Source organism: Hoplias malabaricus, chromosome 9, assembly GCF_029633855.1.
Source record: "Hoplias malabaricus isolate fHopMal1 chromosome 9, fHopMal1.hap1, whole genome shotgun sequence".
Classification (NCBI taxonomy): domain Eukaryota; kingdom Metazoa; phylum Chordata; class Actinopteri; order Characiformes; family Erythrinidae; genus Hoplias; species Hoplias malabaricus.
Window position 1 is genome coordinate 9577292 of NC_089808.1, and position 25173 is coordinate 9602464.

At 40.5% G+C, this 25173-nt stretch overlaps 1 protein-coding gene across 1 annotated transcript in view; it reads right to left on the reverse strand.

The window, feature by feature from the left end:
* The window catches only part of phlpp1 (PH domain and leucine rich repeat protein phosphatase 1), a 77786-nt gene extending 59831 nt beyond the window's left edge, over positions 1-17955 (reverse strand). Inside the window, exon 1 of the mRNA XM_066681264.1 lies at positions 16446-17955. Within this exon, the coding sequence (XP_066537361.1) occupies positions 16446-17787 (1342 nt within the window). The 5' untranslated portion in view covers positions 17788-17955. The remainder of the gene's footprint in view (positions 1-16445) is intronic.
* Between the last annotated feature and the right edge of the window lie 7218 nt (positions 17956-25173).

The following is a 25173-nucleotide window of genomic DNA, read 5'->3' on the forward strand; positions in this document are numbered from 1 at the left end:
AAATGTAACAGACTGCTTAATGTGTTTAATGTCAGAATGGACTACATGTCCCATAAAGCACTGCAAAGGTTTTCAACCTTCATTTTCACCCCATTTCCCAAACATATTTCAGACAACTTTTTCACTTAATCATATATAATATATTTCTTTATGCAGGTTGTGGGTTTTTTGTTTGTCTTTTTAATTGTTAGATTTTTGTGCACATTTGCTGTAAAAACAAAAAATGTGTTGCTATTTTATCATTCAAGCTTCTGATCTTTGCTTGGTACCTCACTTCATGGTAACATCGTCATTTCTGATTGGTGGAACTTGCTATATGCACTATGGGTAATGTATTTCTTTACAAGAAATTGGTGATTAAAACATGATATTATCAGCTCACTATCAGCTAGCTACGTCTACGTTGGTTGCCTTTACTTTCTGTATTATGGGTCAGCTTTAGCCACACTGCCCTTGTGAATACCCTAGTATTACATCTGTAGTCATTATAGTGCACATGTCACTTCCATGCAAACTCTGGAATTTCAGGGAAAATAAAATCACTAGACATAAGGGGGTCACATGTATAATCAGTATCATAACACGATGTTTAGCTCAAACCAGTGTGAACTATTTTGTTTTTTAATGATTATTATTTTTAATGTCACACTGAACTATCAACTTATGTAAGCCTCCTTTCACCTCTCTCATTAATGAGCTGTTTATCAGCGCTGCCCGGCCTGTGGCGGAATGTATTTTTGGTGGTGCGCTATTTTAGTTCCACATGGGACACTGCAGGGCCTAAAAACCCCAGCAGCCCTCAACACATGCAAACCAGCAAGTGTGCACTACAGCATCACTGCACATGCAAGCACAGTTAAAGCCTTCTCCTTGCTCCTTCACTTTGATGGAGCATGTGAGCAGAGATGAACAGTTTGACCAAACAGTATAATAAAATGTAGTATACAAATTGTGATAATTGTATAATTCTGTTCTCATTTTCTTTGAAGGCAGATGTTTAAGAAAAAAATAAACATTTTTTCCAAGTTTCCACGAAATTAAATCATTCAAAGTGGCGTTCAAAAGGAACAAATGAGAAGGGTCACAGTGGTGGTGATGGCAATATCCAGACATTTTAAGCAACCTCTAGAAGCCCTCACAGATAGCCTTAAAGGCTAAGCACCACTTAATGGACCTCCATGAATATTTCACATTTTTTTAGTTACTGACATATATAAGTATGAATTAAAATGAAAATAGCAGCTTAATTTGCTTTAAAACTGACAATTTTATTAAATTGACGGAAAAACCCGAGCTCGCTACGGAAATTCTTGAACGCAACCGTGACGTCACTGGTGGACAACAGCTGAACAACGCCGCGGTAAAACACCGTTATGACTGAATGTTATGACAGTATCTAGCTAAATAACCAACATTATTCATGACAATAGCCTAGCAATAAGCTAAACTCAAATGTAGAGGTACCGTTATTCTTGTAAATGTGATCGAAGTCGAACTCGAATTCATCCGACACTATAAACCTCCGTAATGCAGCTACGTAGCCGAGTATAATCTGAGACACCGAGTTTAGCGAGTCAAGCTAATGTTAACTAACACCAACTAAAACAGGCGAAGTGAGTGTCCTTACCCTGTTTACCTCCATGTTACAGAGGCTCTTCAACACCTTTCGTTGGTGTCCTTACATGCCCATATTGTTGGAAAAGCGCCAGTGAAATGAGCTACAGATAACGGAGTGAGGGGATGGTCCTTTCCAAAGTGCCCGTTTAAAGTTGACAAATTTAGTCAATTTTCTGGATATTTTGGGATCTTCGGGCCATTTGTGCACAGATGTCCCACTGTACATTGAATGATTGCAGCCAAAAACAACACACCTTTTCGTCATTTTGCATTAAATTAAGTGCAACTTCTAGAGTTGTTGTCCACCATCTACGTCACAGGCAAGACGCCTATTAGAGTTTCCAAACACCGTGTGGGGGGGGGCAGTCTTTTAAACCTTATTCCTTGAATTAGTAAGAAATAACATGTTTTCTCACTATCAATAAACACAAGTTATGAACTCAAATTCCACTGTATTTAGTTGTTTGACACTTTCATAGAGCTGGTGCTTAGCCTTTAACATAAAATGACTATAGAAATGCTGCCTAACATATAAATGTATGAACGTTTATATATATAATTTTGTATAATTTATAATTTTTTTTATCAAATTTTTCAACAATTTGTCCCCTCACCCACCCAAAAAATAAAAATAAGTGTAATAATTGTGTTAACAATATTTAGTTATTCCCAATATTAGATGAAAAAGCTCAGAAGATAGGTGAGGCATAATAAATAATAGATATTTTTGTTGCACAGTAACCTGCCATGACACAGTAACATACCATGACATCTCCACCACTGAGCACACAATGAGCAATTCATTTCAAATGTAAAATAAAAAACAAACAAATTTTTAGAAATGGTTGATTTAACACATGCTAAAGAACAAAATTTTTTTTCTTGTGTAACTAAACACCTCGATAATAAAGTAAACCATGACCATATCATAACAGACCATTTTCCCTCTGTATCATCTGTAGTGTTAAATAGTGGCCTGGATGAAGTGAAGGCAAAGGGGAACAAATATTAATATGAACAAGAATGTTTACGTAGCCTGTAGTAAGCCTCCCCAGGGTGTTGTAGAATAAAAATAAGCATGATGTGGCAGAACAAATGCATTAGAGAAGATAGTCCTTTTAACTAACACACACACACACACTCATATTCACACACCCACCCTTAAAAATAACCCACACGGAAGTGAAATACAGTAGTCCAGAGGAAAGAAATAAAAGAAAATACTTCCTCAATACAACTGACCTGACTATTAAAAACTAGCACCACGACCCAGTTCTATATCCTTTCATTTTCTTGCTTGACTTTTCTTTACCTGCCTCCCTCAAACACAAAGCCCCTTCTCTTATGCAATCATGTCGTGCTCCTCTAGCTCTGTGCAGCCTTCAATACATTTGCATACACAGTTCTAGACCTTCAAAACACGTCAGAGCAGCAGGGCTCTCGCTGTTCAACTCCAGTACTTGACTAAAACAGACGATCAGTTTGTCTTCTCAAAGAACTCACGATTAGCTGTAATTTGCATGATGACAGCACATATTTAAATTCTTGCTCTGCTGTCCCTTGCACTGAAAAATAGCATTCATAAATATGCACACATTTGTCACAAGTCAGAAGCTTTATTCTCCATATTACAGCTCAGTGAAATATCACAATGATATTGAAGTTGTAATTTTAAAATAAAAACACTGCTAATGTACTTTTAAGTAATGGAGTGCGTAGAGCAGCTTACATACTCTTCTTGTGTGCACTGTCATGCTGTCATTTGCTCAGGACAAGGAATTTTGAGTGCAGTGCCCACAGAGCTTGTGCTAAATAAGACTGCCCTGGACCATTTTGAAGCGTATCTGGCCAGTTAGACTTTGCTAAGTGAGCTAAAAGGGCTAAACACCTCAGCACAGACCATGTTCCAGGAAACTGAAGCTTAAATCAAAGCACACAACTGAGTGATGTGTCTTTGCATGTTATGTCTGTTTTCAGCTTGTTTCCTCTCTTTTAAGCTGAAATTGGCACGTAATTGGCACAAAATTGCTTGTGTTTTATTTCCACAGCGTGACATCACCAGCCAGTGAGCTCCTACAGTGCCCCCTCTGGAGTCGATACACTTAAACAACACAGCAACTTCTTGTCCTAGAAACATACTAAACATAGCCCCAGAAATCTTAAAGGGTCTACTTTTCAAATATCTGGAGGTTGAAAAGAAATGTACAGGGGGTCCTCGACTTACGACGTTGATCCGTTCCTTTGTTGCATCGTAAACCAATTTTCAGTGTAAGTCGGAACATACGTACATACTATACGTAAATAACATACTGTAAGCACTTATCCTATCCTAACACCTATCCTCCTCGGTCCCGATCCGCGTAACCGTGTATTCTTCCGCCGTGCACACCAAACACGAAGTTCACGTTACGACGTTTATGACGCAAAACCACTTGGAAACAAGGCTTTATACAGTAAATGGGAGATGTCTCGTAACCACGAAACATCGTAACTCGGGACTGACGTAACCCGAGGACCTCCTGTATATTTACCTGGTTGTTATAGAAAGATAAGTAACAAGAAGCACTTCTCTCTCTAAGACTCGGACCACAACCCTTGATGGCCCACCCATTCATATTCATATGATAATAGCATGCTAATCTGGCCGCTCTTATTGGTGGATTACAACGTGAAAACATTCGTTTTAGTCATATAAACCAAAGCACGTGGCTGTGTTTTTCGAACGCCGAGCTCCAAGAAGGCACAGTCACGCTGCCTGAAGGAACGGTTTCTTTTTGTGATGAGTAAGTAAAATATATTTGACTTGTGTTTCTGCAACACATTTGGTGCTGGTTAGCTTCGACTCTACGCCATGACAGTCAGTACTGTATTCTAGCGAAGGAATAAATGAAGTTAACAGCAAATGTTTTGTAAATGCCCAGGGGCACAGAGCTCAGCTGATTGTAGTAAAGTTTGGATGCTCTGACTGAAGCTCATATGTATGGATTGTTTCTCCAAAATCAGTTGCGAAATATCTAAAATACCACTGTTTACAAGCAAGTTATTCCGTTGGTCTCACTGATTGGGTGGGGGCTAATAGGCCATTAACTTTGACAGTGGGGAGAATATTTCTCACCTGTGTTTAACCCCTATCTCATGAATAGTCAATGTGTGAGCCACAGGTTTTGAGAAAATCAGTGTCACATTTGATTCATAGCAACATAGAAGAAAAACTGGGAAAGTCGTAAACACCAGTGTGTAGCCAACACCCATGTCTACAAAGTTCAGACATCTAAAGAAGACTTCAAAAACGTTCACAATGTGTTTTTTCAGTATATATCAGCACATTTGAAAATATGCACATTTATGGGAAGTCCATGTTTAGATTTAATTTTAAAAAATAGAATAACACAGACTTCTCTCACTTTATTGTTGCTGAGTTTGTGCTGAATATTAGCATTTGTAGCTTTTTGGGAATAAACCTTTTCAGGTAGGTGAAATTTGTTAAATTATCAAGGCATGTCAGATGACCTCAGACATGGCTGAATGACCTCACAGGGGGTTAATGACCTCATTTTGCCTTGAACTTAACTTGATCTCACACAGAACAGAAATCTGACACACCAAACATGTCGTAATCTTGAAATACCATCAACATTTTAGATACCTTGCACATTTTTAAATACAGCATTTTACAGTATAACAGAAATATCAACCAACCCTAATCCGGACCCACTGTGACCCTGAACACGTATTTACCGAAAAAGAATGAATGAACGAAAGAAGGAAGGAAGATGCCTCAAATGAAAATTATGCCGAATTTTAGCATGGGTGCTGCACAAGCTAAACACAACGTCACTATTAGTGCCAGGACAGAAACAGCCGGCTAGAGCTGAAACAGCTATAGAAATATAAAACCAATACCATGTGATACACACAAAATGTTCCTCAATATGGCTATGTACAATTTTAGCTGTACGTTTTTGTTTTGCCACTTTAGAAACAAATACACCAATGGCCTGCTCTGGGAAACAGGTATGAATTGTTGACTATGAATGGTCCACACTTCTGCTCTATATTGCTTGAGATTGCTAAGAAAATATTAAAATCCAGTGTTACATACTGCATCTGATGCCAGTGCAGGTGTATAAATGTTACCAAAACATGATTCTAGAATACGAGTCCAAACAGAGCCTAATAGTGTAAACCCAACCAAAGCCCAAGGTCGCTGCTAGTCCTGTAGAGTTCCCCATTGGAAACTAGTGTGATGTTGCTTAAAGAATGTAAAAGAACACGGCTGTAGAGTGATACATGAGCATGTCACAACAGCCAATTTTTCGTGGTCAGTACAATGTCCAAGAAATAACACTGGCCAAAATATGTAAACAAAAGTCTCCAGGGTGTGTTCCTGTCTTGTGCCAAGTGATTCCGGGTATCTGGGCCAGCCCATCACAGGACAACACACACTCACACTTATGGACACTTGAGCCGCCATTCCACCTACCAACGTGTGTTTTTGGACCGTGGGAGGAAACTGGAGCACCCGGAGGAAACCCACACTGACACAGGGAGAACACACTAAACTCCACACAGACAGTCAGCCGGACTGGGGCTCGAACCCACAACCCCCAGGTCCCTGGATTTGTGTGACAGCAACACTACCTGTTGTGATTCCTTGCTGCAGCAGGCCTAAGTACATGGGTCTAGTTAAAAGCCCCAATTTTATACTCTATGTCAGCACTCATGGAATGTCCCTTGTCCAATAACATTGCTTGGTCTGAACTAACTAATTGAAAATATAAACAAATAAACCTTGAGTGAGAGGGAGTAAGCTTACATGTTTTAAAAAATAGTAAACTGGTTGTTCAGGGACACGAACACCTACCTACATTAGCAGGACAGTTCACTGCAGATCAACCAAAACATTACAAACCAAACACTGGACAATTATTTTTATGCAAATGCTCAACAACTTACATGACTACTGCAAAACAACAGGGCCTCTTTTAGCACTGTATCAGAACAGATGAAGCAGAAACTCAAGCGGGGAATGCTGTTGGTTAAGAGATCTTTATAAACGCACAGGAGGCTCGAAGCATTTGTTGCCCAGGCAACAGCTGACACTTTTGCAAAGGTGCAAAATATATAGGGCCAAAATGACAGAGTTAAATGTGAATGTTTGGAGGCTGGAGAACACAAATGTGACCCATCTGGGGTGCTGAGAGAGAGAGAGAGAGAGAGAGAGAGAGAGAGAGAGAGAGAGAGAGAGAGAGGGAGAGGGAGAGGGAGAGAGAGACTTGTTCCAGCAAAGCTTGGCAGATATAAAAACATATTTCACACACAAAACATGAATTGTGTCCAGCACACAGCATAAACCTGGAATGGCGTGGCTAACTCGGGTAGCAGTTCGGTTTCCGTTTGGTCTTTAACACAATAAAACAAAATTACAGTAAAATAATAAACAGCTAAGAATGAATGAAGCCTAAAAGGGACGGGCTAACACATTTAGCTTGAAAACTAAACGGCTAACTAAACACTGGCAGTCACATTAGCATATTAGCATTTTAAACAAATGATTCTTATGGATAAACCCTATTAGCTCTCATTCACTGTTCACTTAAGCATTTTTAATAGAAATATGTTAATTCAGTAATGAGAAAGGAACATTAACACTTCTGAGGTAAATTATTTTGAGAGCTAGGGTTAGAATTAGAATTTAGCAAGTTTCTCCCACATTTGCTCGACTGCTAGCTTTTTAAGGGTAAATTATTTTCAGGCCCCTCTGCTATCTGTCATTAACAGGAATCCACATTAGCATCTCTGGAAAGTCTGTTGAGCAGACATCTGAAATGTGGAGGATTGCGAGAGTGCGCTGCTCTAAGGTGCCCCACCCTCCAAGTATTGGTCTAATAACATCAGCAGAGTCATCGGTTCTGCCTCAGAGACACATGCCCATGACCCAGTAGTCACGCTCAGCGCTGACCGGACATATGCTGAGCAGGGCCACGTGCCCAGTGGACGACAGGTTGGGAAAAGATTACCAGGGCCTTGCTAAAAATCTGGCTCCATTACACATGGACGAGCTCCATTTAGGCTAGCTGAACTGTGTGATAATGACATACTCAAGCACCCCGCTGTCCAGTAAACACTCCAACTCTAGCATAAAACATTTCGATTACACCTAATTTACAAGTGGTCACAGTTCAGTTACCTCCACTCTATGTGAAAATGTAGAAATTGTCACGGTTTCTTAGTGTTTGGGGGGCTTGTTTTTTCTTTTTTTGCTGCTGTTGCTTTTTTTCTGCAGCCATTTCAACTACCAAAAGTATTTTGGATGACCTCCTTAAACAGTGAACTTGAGTATATAGGTAAATCTAATACATTCATAATCCAATCTTTACTCCTCAATCTTCTCCCAGTGCATTTGGGGCCACCCCTGTTGTGAACCGGACTATTAACACCATGCCTGAAAGACTGTAAGCTATTGAGAGCCAAGCTAGGTTTATTGTTTCACAACCATCCGCCGTGTTTGTTTACATCTAGTTTGTGAGAAACTCCCGCCTACTCCCCCAGTGTAGCAGTTCACAACAAACTCCACAAGGTTTTCAGGACTGGTGCAGTCTGTCGGGCATGAGCAATCTGAAAGTGCGTGGTGTTTCTTTCAGGGCGAATTGTGTAGTGTGGGGAGGACTAACAATGATCGAGCACAGAAAACTGTGAAAAATGTAATTATGGGTTTCACACCTTTTCAACATCAAATAGGATGTTTTAGATACTGTAGTGTCGGCCAATAAAATAACATTTTTAAAAATGCATTTTTGCACTAGGACTGTTGTATACGCGTATCTTCTGAAGACCGTAAATACAGAGGTTACCCAAGAGGATGACATTTGACTATTTGCCTGAGATCTGAAATGACAGACTCTTTTCCTGAGGAATAGTGAATTTACTGATTTTGATTCCACTGAACATCTCAAATACAAAACGACCGTGCAGAGCTTGACCCGCTTTCCGTTTAAAATAACTAATGACAGCAACCAGATGTTTCACTGCAAGCCAAAGATATGGGAGGACAAAGTTGTCATGTACAGTAACAAAGAACATGTGGTTACTGTACAGCTAAAACAGAAGGATTGCTGGCAAATTATTCACAATTTAGTTGATTTCTAGCAAACCTCAGTGTAATGACAAATGCTATTGACCGACTTGAGGAGAACGAACTATCAATTAATAGCGTCTAAGACAATTTATTAACTATCCAGGAATTCTTGGCAAAACAGGCCGGTACAGTCCAAACCAAATCCATAGTTTACACTTCTAAGTTAAAAAGCAGTAAGAATAAATAATTGAGAGTGAGAGAGCTGTCCTGATTTAGCAGAAGGGAGCTCTGGTTTATTTCTCAGCTGAAAAGGCCTTTCGGTTCAGCTTGCCTGCTTCCGTCAGCGAGAAATCGCACCAATGCTTTCTACATTCAAACTGGCTCCTGTAGTGAGGGCCAGTGCCCAGTGAATTTCCCCCACAAAACCCTGAGCTAAATTATACAAAAATGGTCAGTTCAATCCAGCAAAATACTGCTGCACAAACAAATTAGATGATTAGATTAAAAAGATGTTGTTGCTACCACACATTTAGACAATTTGATGTCTGTAACAGAATAAGGAGGCCATACTGCAAACACACTGCCGTTTGACGTTTAGAAAGAAAACATAGAGACATCCACATTCTGGCAGCAAAACAGAACTAGTGCAGATTTGTGCTGATTTGCAAGAATCCAGATACTTGGTGTTTTGTTTTAAAGGTGTGTGTGTGTGAGAGAGAGAGAGAGAGAGAGAATGAGTGTGCTTCTAGCAGAATCCTTCTGAAATTTTAATGCATAACTGAGCGATTAGACAGTAGTCTCCAGAGATCTGTTGTCACTGACCACAAGGTCTTTAGAGTCCTAAAGGAAAGAATTCACACAGCAATGAGTAAAAACTTGTGTAGTGGATAGAATATAACTAATGCACTATAACTTTTCACTCCCAGAGGCACAATGCTCTAAAAATTGTAGTGTACACACACACACACACATATATACATATATATATTATATATATATACACATACACACACACAAATATCCTAGATATATTTTTGCTCTTAAAACTTTGATAAACAGGTCCCTGATTAATAACTTGAATTTAGGTAGTAGTTTATATTTAGCATTTATGACATTTCACCAACACACTGACTCAAGATGTTCTGAATCACTTTACAGAAAAAAAAAAAGGAAAGTGAAGTGTTCAAAATCTTGCTCATGACCCTGGTGGTATGGTGTGGTGAAATATTTCTCCTCAAGCAGATTCCTGAATGCATCTCTAATAAAGAGGAACAGTTAGCAAGTTAGCATTTTTCTTTTTGTTATTAGCAAGTCTCCCATTAAGATGGGAGACTATTAGCTTGAACTACATTTGACCCGCTAGAGGTAGTGACAACAGGGCAACTGCTATCTCTGCCCTCTGAGCTGAGTTGTAGTAGAGTCTTGTCTTTAATTCAGTCTGAAGCGCTGCTGTATCTCCCTCCTGCCTGTTTCCCTTTCAGCCAAACATGCTTGGCATTCTAAAGCAGCCAGCGTACATTCCACACATAGCTCAGGGGGAGGGAGGAGCTGGGGGGATTTCCGGTTGCTTCTCTAGACTGACACCAAACACCCCTTTTCAAATTATCTGCTGAAATTGTAAAATAAGTGAAAACCTTCTCTAATAGAAAATAAAATGTACTTGTTTCCTGCCATTCTCAAATGTTTGTGATTAATTTCAGTGTATTTTCATAATGAGTTCAACATAGAGGAAATATTTGACACGTCATAGAATTTCTCATCCTAAAGAATGAGAAAGCTGACTAACAGACCCAGAGGCCAAGCATAAGTGACCTGTTGTTAATCTGAGTCACATGGAAGAAACAGCATGGCCATGCTAACTGCTGCCGGCTAACACTAGCCTGCAGTAAACTTGCTGACTCACACAAGAGCTCATATATTGACTGTAAAGGGGAGGAAAAAAAACCACATCCTAAAGACCAGAGCACAAAGACTAAGCATTAGTAGGTAAACTGGAGGCTACGCACAATGTAAACATCTATGGTTCACAGTTGCTATGCTAACACACAGACACAGCACACAACATCAAATAAAAGCAAAAGCAGAGACTAAAATGGAACTACTACTGGAAACTAGCTTATTGCTAATACTGTGAACAGGTAAACATCTGATGTGAAATCTGACTTACAAGACCTAAAGAAACTGTGATCACATGTTCACAACACTAAAACCTTTGTAGCTTTTACAACCTTAATCTTTGTACTGTATGGTAAATTAGAATTTTTTTTTGTATATTTTTTCTATTTATGCGCACAACAATTCCACCAGACCAAATTCCTCATGAAGTGCAAGTTGAAGTGAAGCAACGCTCTGAGTAAACTACAGTAGGAAGTTCTCCAGCTCAGGTTTCGACTTGCAAGGATTGTCTTTAGCGGTGGATAAGCTTTCGCTCCTGCATGTGTATTTTGCATTACTGTCAACTCCTGAGGGCATCAAGTAAGCCTCTCCAGCCTGCTTGCTGATTAACGGCTGCAACACAGATAAAATCATGTGACTTCGTTGTGTTGTCTTAACGGTTAGCACACTGTGCAACATTTTGTCTTCTTGCATTCTGCACGGCTCATATAAAACCAAAGAATTATAAGGCAAGTACTACAAGTCCTCCAGATGATCTTTTTGACCTCTAAGCAAGCATTGTTGATGTCCGAGTCCCCACCCAAGACTTTGATTCAGTCTCTGAAGACACACTGGTGATTCTATTAATCCAGAAAATACTGTATTACCACTAAACAAAGGCTGTAATTGCAAGTTAACCAAAATGCTTAACAAGCACCCAGTAAAGCCATTAATGTGGAGTTTGCAGGCAACCTAGCTTTACAACAAGGTTGTGAGGTTAGTGGCGAGGAAACCGTAAAGGGTGGGGTGCTTGTGACTACAAACATCACCAATAATTTAACACTAATGACAACAACACTAAGAAACAACTGAGGCTGACAAAGGACTCTCTCCAGCCCTGAATATGGAAGCAGTTAGTGGGCTTATTGTGAAATTTCTTGTGCTTTTCGCTCACCAGTTAAAGGAAAAACCAAAACCAAATGGCTAAAGCAGTTACAGAATCTGGGTCAATGGGAACCAGTGTAGCATCAAAGAACAGAGATTACTTTTGGTTCAAAAACTTGGAATCATTTCCTTCTTAATGCTGCAGTGGCCTTCAGAACTGGACCATGAATCCAGTAGCTGCTCCTGGATTTTAGCTGTTTTTGTTTATGTTAAACTGACTAGTGTACCTTTAAAACTTGAGGTGCCCAGTACTAGCATATCAGGCTCATTTCATACATTTTGCCAACATATCACAAACACTCAAACAGATATCCCCTCAGCCAAGGAAAGCAGAGCATTGTTTCCCCTGCACTAACTAAACTCATTCCTCGCTCCCACCCTCTCTCGCAAAAGCCATCCGAATTCTCACCATCCCTGTTTTCCCCAGCTGAGTGAATGAAAGCACTTCCTGAAGCTCTCTCTCCCTCTTAGTCTCACTCTCTGTCTGTCTGGCTGTGTCTCTCTCTCTCTCCCTCTCTCTGATAGGGTGGGCCGATGGATCTTGGCACAGGCCGAGCCGTGAGACAGTAGCCGATTTCCTGCCAAGAACAGAAAGGCCACACTGCATGTGAATGACCAGAGAGAGCCGGGAGCGCAGAGACGGCCTTTAACCCGGACCCACCACCCCCTCCCACCCAACACATACACACAAACTCCCTCCCCCTCTTTAAACCCCCTCATTCTACCCTGTTTAGGGCCCCTCTGTCCATTCCAGCAACAGTGCATTCAAGCTTTTCAGTTCAATGATAATGGAGCGAGATCCGGAACAAGGCCGGGGTCCAAGCACCATAAGTTGGCCGCACGGCTTTGTGGCCATGTCATGCGCGTCCGTGGGAGCAGAGGACGCTGCCATGTTTTATTACCCACAACGAGAGGCCGATGAGAAAGTAAGAGAGGAAGGAAAATAAGGGAGTGGGGGGGTACATTAGTGGTACATGCAGTTCGAACTTAGACCAGTCCCACTTATCAACACTATGCAAGAAAGATCAGAGAGGTTCACTGGTCTTTTTAGGCAATAATTAAATTTGTTACAGCTGTGTTGTAGATACTGCGATCCCTGGTCACTAATTTTCTCTAAAATGGCACACTTCACATTTAGCCACCCTCAATAACGTTGTTTATATGTGAGCTCTTGAGTTATGAAGATGAAAATTGTTCAAATAAAGGCCATACTGATCACTACTGTATGGAACCACTGGCTGGAGCCCATACATGGCAAACTGTATTCATACAGAAATTAAACATGTACATTGGATATAGCAGCTTGAACCATAGCTGTCTAAAGAGCAGCTATTTAAGTTGGTCTAGCCTGTCCAATTTCAGCTTTCCTACAGAGAGTCCGGTGTATTTCATTACTTAACATGGCAAAGAACCACCTATAATGTGAGGAAAATGTCATATGACTTGTCGGGCCAAATGACCAACCACAGAATGCTAGAGTATCAGCACATTTTCATAACTGCTGCCAAGTCACGCCAGACAGGGCTGCACGGTTTTGGGAAATAAAACTCACATTTTTTTTCTCATAAACATCACTCACAACAAACCCTGTATCTAAGATTATAGTTTTAATCTTAATAAACATTAGTTCTCCATTGGTGTCATGCCACAAAGAGAGTTGTAAAAGAAGCTATATACACGATTGGTTCAACAGTAATACAAAAATAAAACAAATAAATAAATAAAAACAGGTGTGGTCATAGTTGTTTAGGACTGCACTTCTTCAAAAGTTTGTTTACGCAGTCGGAGAGGTGCCATATCCGTGTCCTCTCATTTTCTCAGCATTTCTTCCACCCCTCTGCCCCTTCTATTCTTCTGCTCTGTTCAGGCAGTAGAACAGTGTCTGCAGAGTCCTTCTTTCTTTTCTCTTTGTCAATAAAACAAAGATATAAAGATAAATTCAATGCACGTTGAAAAACGTATTATTCATTTCCATCTATTTTAAATTATATCTCCATTCTGACATGTCTAAGCCTGCACGGTCAACAGAAGTCGGCATATCACACCCTGTGTGCATGCACGCATTGCAATGATGATTCTGAAACAATACATTGTGCAGCCTTAATGCCTGAGCTCTGTTTGTGTCAACACTGCTATGCATTGTTTTTGCATTTTGATGATCACATTGATGCTTGATGACTCTTTACGAGCTCCTAATGTACCTCCTGACCATGTTTATGTCTGAGGGTTCCCATCGGTGGGTTAAGAGGTTGAACAACACTCTGCAAATCAACTTTATGTTGATTACTCACAAATCAATCTAAATCCTTATTATTTGGGGAATTATTCTGAGATCCTCTGAAGCTATTGTTAAAAGCGCAGAGGTCCCAAGAGCTATGAGAGTGGATTGAAACCTCTCTGAACCCACTGTACTCGTCGGTGGGGGTCTGTGGTGATCGTAGTTCTGGAATTCTTAAACATGTGATTCTGGATTGTGAAGCATTCTTAGAACAGCTTGCATGCCGCTTTTACATCACAGACCGAAGTCTCAGCTCTGTAGCGGTCTGTCCCCCGTGAGTCGGTGCGCGGAGGGCGAAGAGCAGAAGGAAGGATTAGAGAAATGCTGAAGGGAAGTACAGAGGTTTTCACTGTGGGTCATGTTGGCTTTCTATGGGGTAGGGGAGCCGCCTTTAAACCTCAGCTTTGCATAAACCGACAGAAGGATGATGAGCTGTCCTGCTGAGCATGAAACAACTGTACACCTACAGTGTGTAGCGTGTGCACACACACACACACACACACACACACACACACACACAGAAAGAGAGCTTCGCTAAAAAGAAGCTCCTAATCAGGAATCAACTGCAGCCAGCAGGGTAGATCTGGTACTGCTACAAAGGAAGATGTCAAACAACAAGACAACATTTTGTGACAAGTGTCATAACTTTAGCTGTGGAACTACATTGTGGTCAGTTAAATAACTGCTACAAACTAAATGTGACCGACCCATTCTCAGTTAACCACCACCTTAAACCTAACAGAACTGTTAACCAATTTACGGAGCTTAAAAGAGGACATATTCTACCCCTTTCTCTCAAGTGAACATAGCTCTCGGGCCAGTTTTGGTTAAATTACACCGAGGGTCACACACACCTCAGACCCATTCTCCCAATGTCTATTCAGCCCTGTCCCAGAACCACCGGTTTCAGCACCTGTTCCTTTAAATGACATTGAGCCACAACTCCACGCAAGCGCGAGTGCCCAGGAGCGAGGAGCAGCGCACGAAGCTCTGACTTTTATTCATTTTTACTTTGTTTTCTTTCTTCTCAGTTCTCATAATTGTCCGTACGCAGTGTGCTTGTTTCTCTCTTTTTGTGTCTTTGTGCTCTGGCATAAGGGGGGGGGGTCGAGCTCTGTGATTGGAGACTCAGACTAGAAGGCGGGACAACTGTAAAGTGTATGAACCCTCTGTAAATTGAAGAACAAGATCAGGACTTCTTTCATGCCATGTTTTCAGATCAAAAATAAATAAATAAATGGCTGGTTTTATTTCACAGTTTGTGTTGATAGATGCTCCTCATGCCCAAATGAATGAGCTCAATCACTGCATCTGTGCACAGCAAACTAACAAAAGAAAAAAAAATCCTCTCCAAGTTGTGGCTGAAATTGTCATGACCCTGCATTTGATCTTAGTCTTTAGACTTCCCCCAACCGTATCAGCCTGCAGGTTATCAGCGAGTGGAATGTAAAACAAGACAGAGCATATATTCAAGAGGTGTACAGCCAGAAGCAAAATCTCAATAGATCTGTCTATGACTTCCCTCTGTTACCGTAACAAACACACCTCGAGAAGGAGGAATGATTTCCATTACACACCAGATGTTTACGACCCATATCATGCCTGCGATTGTCGCCAAACCCTGTATGACTGACCGGCTGCTGTCCATGATTGTCCCTGGCTTAGGTCGGTGTGTGTACAGTAAACCCCTGAGCTCTCAGATGCACATGACTAGCCTTTCAATAAACATGGGCAGTGGATCAAGCAGGTATCCTCTAATACAGTCTCATGAATGTCCTCTCATGGGCTCTGTGTCTCATGAATTTAACTCAGGAGTCCACTTGCTGGACAGTTTTGACCTGACCCTGAGACGCACCATTAGGTAATGATTAAGGGAATCAGGGGCACAAGGCCAGGAAACCGAAGAACTGTGCAGTACAGGTGGTTTAAAATAGTGCTTAGGAATGTTAGAAAGGGTGGGCCTTCTCCTGGAGCTGCCCTGCCAAGAATTCGGCTAATGAGCCTACCCTCCTCCAAAAGTTACATAGTGCAGTTTCTGCGGTGCTGAGCCAGGAATAGCAACGACAGACGCTCTAGTCTCCCTATTAAAGGTCAGTGAAGAATCACAATGATTTTGAAGCAGTAACTTGAATGTAAAAATACTACCTAGTGTTCCTTTAAGCAATCAGTTGCACAGATGTGACCCAGCAGTCAGAGCCACTTAAGTTAGGGAGCAATGTTGAAGACATTTCATCACACATCCGTCGAGTTAGGGAAGAACTATCTGGCATAATTCCTGGCCACCTCAAAAGCCCAAATGGCTTGAAAACATTCCCACTTGCCCACTCATATCATGGGCCTGGTTTAGCAGCAGGTTACGGACGTGGTCTAAAACTTCCACCCTGACCATAGGAACACTGCAAAAAGAAAATACAGGCATAATCCCATTTTTACCTGCGTAGAACCGCAACAGTGACCCCAGCTCTGTATTCATGCCCTCCTCCTGTACTCTCCACGGATCTTTAAATCCTAGCTTGAAGAGAAAGTCATTCTGGATCTGCAGAGGCCTCTCATCCCAGGCAAGTCGTCGGGCCGCTTCACCATGAAGCTGCACATAAAGAGCCGGCAAAGTGTCGCGGCCCTCATTCTCCGGAGTCTCAGCTGGTGAACGAAGGCGCTCAGAAGGGCCTGGTGATCCAGGACCAGAGCCTGGAGTTACGGGAACAGGGCTTAACGACTCAAGCCTGCTCCCACTCATGTCCGTCCGTTCCGTTCTAGTGACCGGCTCCTGAGTCATGGACTCGCTAGGGTCACCAGATATGGGACCATCCAGCTCCAGCTCATCCGAGGAGCTGGCGTAGGCATCAGGTCCCTCGAACGTTGGGCTAAGAACAGAAGCGTCCGTCCCCAGGATCATGTCATCGCTCAGTGAGTCTCGATGCTCTGCCAGCCTAGAGCCTAAGCTCTGTACTGAACCCTCGCTGTTGCCGTTTGGCGACAAGGGGCTCGCCGTGATGGAAACTTCCGGCGAGTAGAGGGAGAAGTCTCCAGGCCGTTCCTCGCCTTCATCTTTTTCGAACAAGAAAAGCCGGAGATGGTCACTGTCAGGCCTCAAATGCTCAAACTGGGCATGGTTGTCCCCTTCTGCAAGAGGGCGTCCGCTTCCAATCACTCGGACCACCGACCCAGGCTTGCCTGCCAGTTGTCCAAGGCGTGTGGCGATGTCACCAGCCGTGGTCTCCAGCGTGCAGAGGACGGGCCTGGGGCTCGACCTGTCCCATGAGCGGTCGTGTATGTGCACAGCACCTCGGTGGAGGTCGCCTCGAACCCACTGCCGGTCAGAGGGCTGCAGGTGGACAGCAACAGCTGCGTGCCGGTGCCTCAGCAGAGCCTTCCGGTCCAGGCTGCGTGTGTGCAAGGACGAGGAGGAGGATGAAGATGAGGAAGAGGACGATGATGACGAAGATGGGGCCGCAGATGAACTCAGCTTGGCAGAAGCTGAGGCGGCTGACAGGTTCCTCTTAAGACGCCGCCTTTTCAAGAGAAGGGAGCTGGAACTAGAGCTGGAGGTGGTGGTAGTGCTGGTTATTGGATGCCCATTTTTGGCAGCTTTCAAAGCCAGTTTGTTCAACTCAGGTGTTTTCAGGGTGTCCATTTTCAGGGCAACATCAAGCTTTGACCCACCACCACCACCTCCACCTCCACCTCCTCCTCCTCCATCGTCCACTCCAGGAGCCAAAGTGGGGCCACTGGCCTTCTTCAGCTTGCTGCTTTCAACAGTGCTGGATCTTTCCATCTAAACCGTTTAGAAAAACAACAGCAGCAACAGCAACAACAACAGCAGAAGTGATAGAGCTGGATAAAGCGCGCTGTAGTCCGCAGTCCGCCGCCAGAACGGCGTTCCTTATCGCGTTGCTCATGCAGTTGGTTACATTCGCGTTTGTTCTCCGCCCCTCCGCGCCGCGGTAAATGGCTCCAGCTCCTTCTGCTCTTGTCAAATCATGGAGACTTAACGGGGCAGCGGCGCGAGAAACTAACCGGAGGGCGGGGACGCTCAACTGTATGGACGCTCTTCTACAGAGATGGGTGGCGTTCCAATATGCGCTGCACACTAGTGCACTACCACGAAGTGACCTCCGAACTTTCTTTCCTGAGTGCGTGGAACTGTTGCTCGTGCACATACAAATGCTATATTATATGTTTCTGTTATTGTGTATTTTATTTATATTATGTTATTTTATGTTTTATGAGTTATTTATCTTATTTCTTGGTGTAATGTGTATTTGTGTCCAAAGAAATTCCCTATACGGTATGGTCTAACAATGATTAGACACTTCCAATTCTCTTACAATTATTTTTAAATATTTAAATGATTTAATAATTCTGTTTTTTACAAATCTATATTTCAAATATTTAAATAATATCTAAAACCTTTACTGTAAATAAATATAGAAGCCAAAACTAGTTACACAAAAGCTGAAGCTGATTCATAAACCGCTGATCACTCGGAAAGAGTTTACATGTATTATACATATAAAACTTAGCTAAAATTTAGAACTACAACATAAAGTGTATAACGCTAGAGAACTGTTTATTTTCACACTATTTAGGGAACCTATCTGTGTTCACAAATTGGAACGCGCCCGCGGACCCTCTCCTCAAGCACAAACATCCGACTCTGTGACGCAATCACGCAGCTGAATATTTATGAGACGGCTACGTATAGGCGCGCACCAGCCACCAGCGCAGTGGCTTCTGGGAAATATAGTTCTCTCCGGAAAATCAGCACTGTAACTCCTGAGTAAAATAGAGTTTCATTAAACTACGTTTCCCCAGAAGCTCCAGGTTCATCACACATGATGTGTAGCACATCAGTGCGCAGTTGTTTTTTGTCGTAGATTTTAAACGATAACTTTTAAATAACATATACAAAATATTTGCTATATTATATATCTTTAAAGTCGCTTCTTATGACGCTGAAAAAAGTAATACTTTGAAATAAAATTATAAATAAAATAATGGACCCTCATTTTTATGTACAAAATTGTCGTACGTTAACAGGATTTCTCTTTCATCAGTATTAAACAGAATGATTTGTTGCTGTGTCTTATATATTGATATATGTAGTGTTAGGCTGGCATCTATTGATTCAAAATCCGGGCAGAAACACCTTTAAATGTGTAGGCAGGTGCATGCATTTAAATTTATGGGGTTTTGGGTGTGGGTGTGTGTATGTGTGAGAGACACCCAAAGTTTAGGACAGTCCAATAGTAATCTCCCTTCCTATTGAACAAGCTTAAGTCATATATATAGACTGTGTTTGCACACTACTGAGTTGAGAAAAAGAGAAACCCACATTTCCAAGATAAGCAATCTTCACCGATGGAATGGGATGCTGACAAATTAAGTGACGCAGTTTAATCCCATTGCCAAATTAATAAGTGTTAATTACGTATAATTAAAAAAATAATAATTGCTTTTGATATTTTTATTAAGTGTACTTGGTTATTACTAGAGCTATACTTCTTTTTGCTTCATTTATTTGTTAATTTGACTGGTGTGTACATTATTGTACAGTTTTGTATTGTTTACCAATAAAGTGTTTTGTTGTAATATATTCGCCATCTTGAACTGTGAAGTTTCTCTGATCAAAGTGAGGGATGAGCGCCATCGTGTGGCGCTTCTGTTCAAACAACCACCAGAAGTTTTAATAGAGATGCACACTGAACGTGTAATTCATCACAGTTAGATAACTTTAGATTCTCTTCACATTTTGCTGAAAGTCGACATATTTCAATAACAGAGTAGCATTCCAGACAGCGAGCATACATCGGTCCACTGGCACACCACTGACTGTAGACCACTGCTGGCCCACCATCGGACCACTCAGAGTACTGTCCTGTACAGGATACAACTCATTTACAATCTCCTCAAACACATTTTAAATTCACAAAGACTTTTATTGTGGAAAACAAACTAATACAAAGATTACCCAGTAAACAATTAGCCGTTGATTCAACGTTGAAATAACGTAATGACTGCCGTCTAATCAACGTTCTTTTAAGGTTGAAAATGAAAGTTGAAAAGACGTCCAAACACAGACATTGATAAGACGACTATTAGACGTTTTTTGGACGTCCATTAACGTTATTAATTGGTCCCGAAATAAATTACTTGCACAAAACGGGTTTTGGACGTCCACTGACGTTATCGATTGGTCACCACTTAACTAACTTATTAAGATGGATTTTGGACGTATATTGACGTTTACAATATGTCCTTGACCGACAGACTACTTTTAGACCTATTTTGAATGTCCAGGGACGTTCCTTGTTTACTGGGTACCAACAACTATGAGAGACATAATAATGAGTATAAGCCTGATATAAAATGATTATGCTGAAAATGTTGACACTGTGCTGGATTAAAATTATTTACTAATCTTATTTATAAAGAATAACAAAAAAACTTAATGAAGGGAAAAATGTAAATTGGACTGTGAATGGAAAAGTGCTAAAATGTGGCATTTTGTATAAAATTCAGTTTAATCACCAGCGGTCCGCACAGAAAACACTGTGTAAAACACTAGTGGACCTCCAACTTTGCCCTCAGTCACCAACAGTGGTCCGCCATCTCCTTGCTATCAGGCTTACTGTAGACCATGACAGTATAAATCCATGCCAAACAAGTAGTTTAGCTCAGAGTAAAGAACTGCAGTGGGCCTTCTAAATATAACGTGTCAGCACAGGAAGTGAACATCCCCTTTTGGTCCAAAACAATATAAACATTTAAATGTATGCTAAATGGTTTCCCAGGCAGTTACTAAGCTCTATGGTATTTGATTTGATTGCCCAAGAAGTTCAGGGTTTGTGCTATGGTATTTCTAGTGGTTGAAAAGGTGTCCTAGACTGTTGCCAAGTAGTTTATTGTTTGTTGTTATTGTATTCCAGATGGTTGCTAGAGTGATCTCTATTGTAGGAAGTTGCTATTGTGTATTTCTGTCATTGTAACATAAGACGTGTAAACAAACATTTGTACCTTATTCATTTCTATCGAAAAATAATGGTTAAAATGAAAAACTATTGCTCTGCAGTAACAGTACGACCAATCAAAGGGCTGTATTAAAACAAGGAACACACAAGTCAGACTGAACTTCGTTAAGTGGTTACAGGCACAGGGCAAAACACACTCACTCATTCACTCGCACCCTCACACCTATGGATACTTTTGAGTAGCCAGTTGACCGACCGATGTGTTTTTTTTGGACTGTGGTAGGAAACCAGAGCTACCGGAGGAAATCCATGCGTAGAACACACCAAACTCCTCACGGGCAGTCAACCGGAGCAGGGCATGAACCTATAAGGTCCCTGGAGCTGTGTGACCACAACACTACCTGGGTTGCCACCATACCACCCTCCAGCTAACTTACCAAAAAAATACAAATATATTGTTAGCACTATCAAACATCTAAAATAAATTACTTTTACCTTCAGCCACTATTTACACAGCCATGTAGTGTCACAAACCATGTAAGCAAGACTTAATGACATTAATATTTTGACATTAAAGGTGTGATTTTGTAATCAGAATACCATTCAGAAAATGTACTAAAAATCTGTAAATATTACCCAAATAGTGTACACTAGCTTTGGACATGTCAGCTGCAATATATTTGTATTCATAATGGCACGTTTAAAAAGCAAATTTCAGATGAGATGTGTGGGCTGAATGACATTTGAGGTATGCAGAGAATCTTGGTAAATTACATTTTTAAAAATGAAGCTGAAAGTCCAAACCAGAGCAGGAAGTTAATATTTACTCATGTAATTTCCTGAGTATTTTACATTTGTAAAACCTTGACTCAGGTATCCATCAAGTATGTTTGTATGAGTAAGAGAATCTAGGGTGACCAGGGGTCCTCTTTTTTAGACTTAAAAAAATGTCCTTGCGGAATTTCACAAACGTCCGGGATTTTGTTTTTCTAGAGCTTACATAGAACTTCGAGAAGCGTTTCGTTCACAAACCAATCCCGCCCTCCCCTACTCCGATTGGTTCGCTTGAGTGAGAAGGGGGCGTGGTGAAGTAGCCTAAAATCTTCTGATTGGACGGTCTGACCGTAGAGCTACAGTTAGAAGACGTGTCCTCTTTTTCACCCTCTCAGATCTGGTCACCCTAAGACAGGGGTCGGCAACCCGCGGCTCTTTGATCCCTCTGATGCGGCTCAGTTTTGAAAATAATTGAGTATTTAATTAAAATGTATTTTATTTTAGTTCGTTCATTTTCAAAATGTAACTCTGAAAATTATGGCGATCTTGTAACATCTAAAATATTTTAATATTTAAAATATTTTTGTCGCTCTTAATACACGTCACAACTTCCAATGTGCGTCAACCCAAAGTCTTTTTTACGGAGTTAAAAATGTTTTGTTGCATGCAGAAATGTGATTTCATTTTATTAATGTAACACAGTATAGTTTGTTTATACATAGCACTAAGGCAAAAAAAAAAACTGCTATATATGCAGTGTTATATCATTTAAAATTTCAAAAGGGTTTTGTGGCTCCCAGTGTTTTCTTTACTGTGTGTAACGGGTTCAAATGGCTCTTTGAGTGGTAAAGGTTGCCGACCCCTGCCCTGAGAGAATGAACATTTTTAATTAGTTTTATTTTATGTTTAAAAAAAACATGAACTTCAGTTTTAGCAATACATTTCAAGCCAAAAGGAACCAACCTGCCAGACTTTCCTGATGCTTCTTATCCCTTCATGTTGTTTCCAAGTCCCACTGTATGATTTTTACATTTATTTATCATCATCATCATTATTATTTTTTCTTACTTTTAACTAAAGTCTTTATAATTTCACAAATAAATTGGTGAATAATAAACTGTTGTACTACAGATAATCTACTCACTTTTGGCGAAACACTTAACATCAGCATGCTCGTGAAATAAAGACACACAGACCCAGTTTTGATTATGGCATTTAATGAAGATAGAGATCCTTTGAACACTGGAAGCTGAACAGTCTCCCAGGAAAGAATAAAATAACACTCATTCATTCTTCAGACTTGTGTTTGAAAAAAGAATCAGAAACACTTTTTATTGCTGAATTCACATTCCTGGGCCCAACCTTGTCCAACCAAAAGGACAGGAGAGTTTTATAAGTTGAGTGAAGAAACAGCTCCTTACTCACCAAGTGCAATTTCTGTGAAATTCAAAGTTTGTGAAGCTTAAAGGGGGGAAAAAAATAGATATGTATCTGTTGGCTAAGTCTGGGCCTCATTTGTGCATAAGTGAATTAGTAGAAAAAAAAAAAAGCATATTGCAAGTATCATAGAGTCAACATTAGCAGAAAACAGCAATGCTCCAGAAGCCAATTTCGACATTTTTAGAGAAGGTCTGGCATATAATTTTATAACATTTCTTATAGCAGATTGTCCAACAAAAAGCTTATATTATGAATAATAATGTTTCCATCAACTGTGTTGTGATCAGCTGAATGCATTCAAATTTTCCATTTTTCCATCAAGATTATGATTTTTTTGAGGAAATACATTGGCACATGACTCCACCTTTGGTTTGTTCTCCCTAATCCTAGTAGAGGTCACCCCATTAAAGCAACCCAGCAGAGCTGTAGTCCATTTTGTTTTTGTTAACCATATTAGGAACATCAGTTCTATGTAGTTTTTGTTTACGAGGAAAAAAAATTATGCTGGTACAATACCCTGTGGTAAAGAATAATATCTTAAAGTCCTCAAACAAATAATAATAATAAATAACAAATTGAAAAAAGAAAAAAAAAAATTCCTCTTCGTTTTCAAAGTTAGCCTCACCAAAAAATACCGCCACACTCCCACACCACACACACATGCACACAACAGAAAGTCAAAGCACCTGGTGGAAACCCATGCAGACGTTGGGAGATTAAACCAAATACCTCACAGTGCCGCTGATGTATCAATACCCTAAACACTTAAAGATCTTATATTCCAGTGATGTATGGGAAAGTGAACCAAAAGCTGAGAGCTGGCTTTGGAATATTTTACTAAATAAATAAAATAAAATAAAATGCCACAACAGTGAAAATGTTTACATTATTATATTTCATAAAAGAAAAAAAATCAGTTAGTTCCTGGAACGCCAATGTGGAAATACTTGCTGTTGATTAAGATAGAGTACTGTGCACATTTTTTAGGCACCTGAAAAAATAAGGTTTAAAAAGAAAAAAATAAAAATAAAAAAATAAAATAAAGATTCTAACAGTAAGTGTGATATGCTGGATGTGAATGTGTTGGTTTAACCCTTTCCAAATCTATTCTTGTGGCACTCCAAAAAAATTATCCGATGCTACCATCCAATAACTAGTTTTACCAACGTTAATAAATTCATCATTATGTTAAATCAAGTGTACACTTGACTTAACAAATCTATATGATCAAGAATATAAACTTTGTTGTTTACACCAGCTCTCAACTTTGGAAAATAAACATTTACTGTGTTTATGTCTTTGTATTTACTGTAATAATATATACTTTTACACAAGCACCAAATATTTTAAATAATGATAGCAATAATCTACGGTGCCTAAGACATGTGCACTGTCCTGTATATGAATGAATGTTTGGGGCACCTTTTTGTTTTGTTTGGCTTTGAGTTCCCTTAAGCAGAATCAGTACTGACTGCATCATCATCAGTGATCATAACCATTGCCTAAAAAACACTAAAATACTCACCAACATCACTGTTTAACTTAGCAGGTCTGGATCTCTTAGAGCAGCCAGAGCACCCTCACATTCAGGTGCACTTCATTAAATTAGAATATCATCAAAAAGTTCATTTATTTCAATAATTCAATTCAAAAAGTTATCTCCGAAAGTTAGAATAATCAACACAAAACACCTGCAAAGTTTTTCATATTCTTTAAAATGGTTCAGTAGGCTACACAATCACGGGGAAGTCACTGACACCCTCCTGCTGTGTCCAGCATATTAATTTAAAGTTGAGTGGAAGGGAAAAGTGTGTTAGAAAATGGGCACAAGCAACAGGGTAAATCACAGCCTTCAAAGGACTGTCAAGAAAAGGCTATTCAAAAATTTGGGGGAGATTCACAAGGAGTGGACTTCTGCTGGAGTCAGTGCTTCAAGAGCCACCACACAGACGTCTCCAGGAGAGTGGCTACATTCC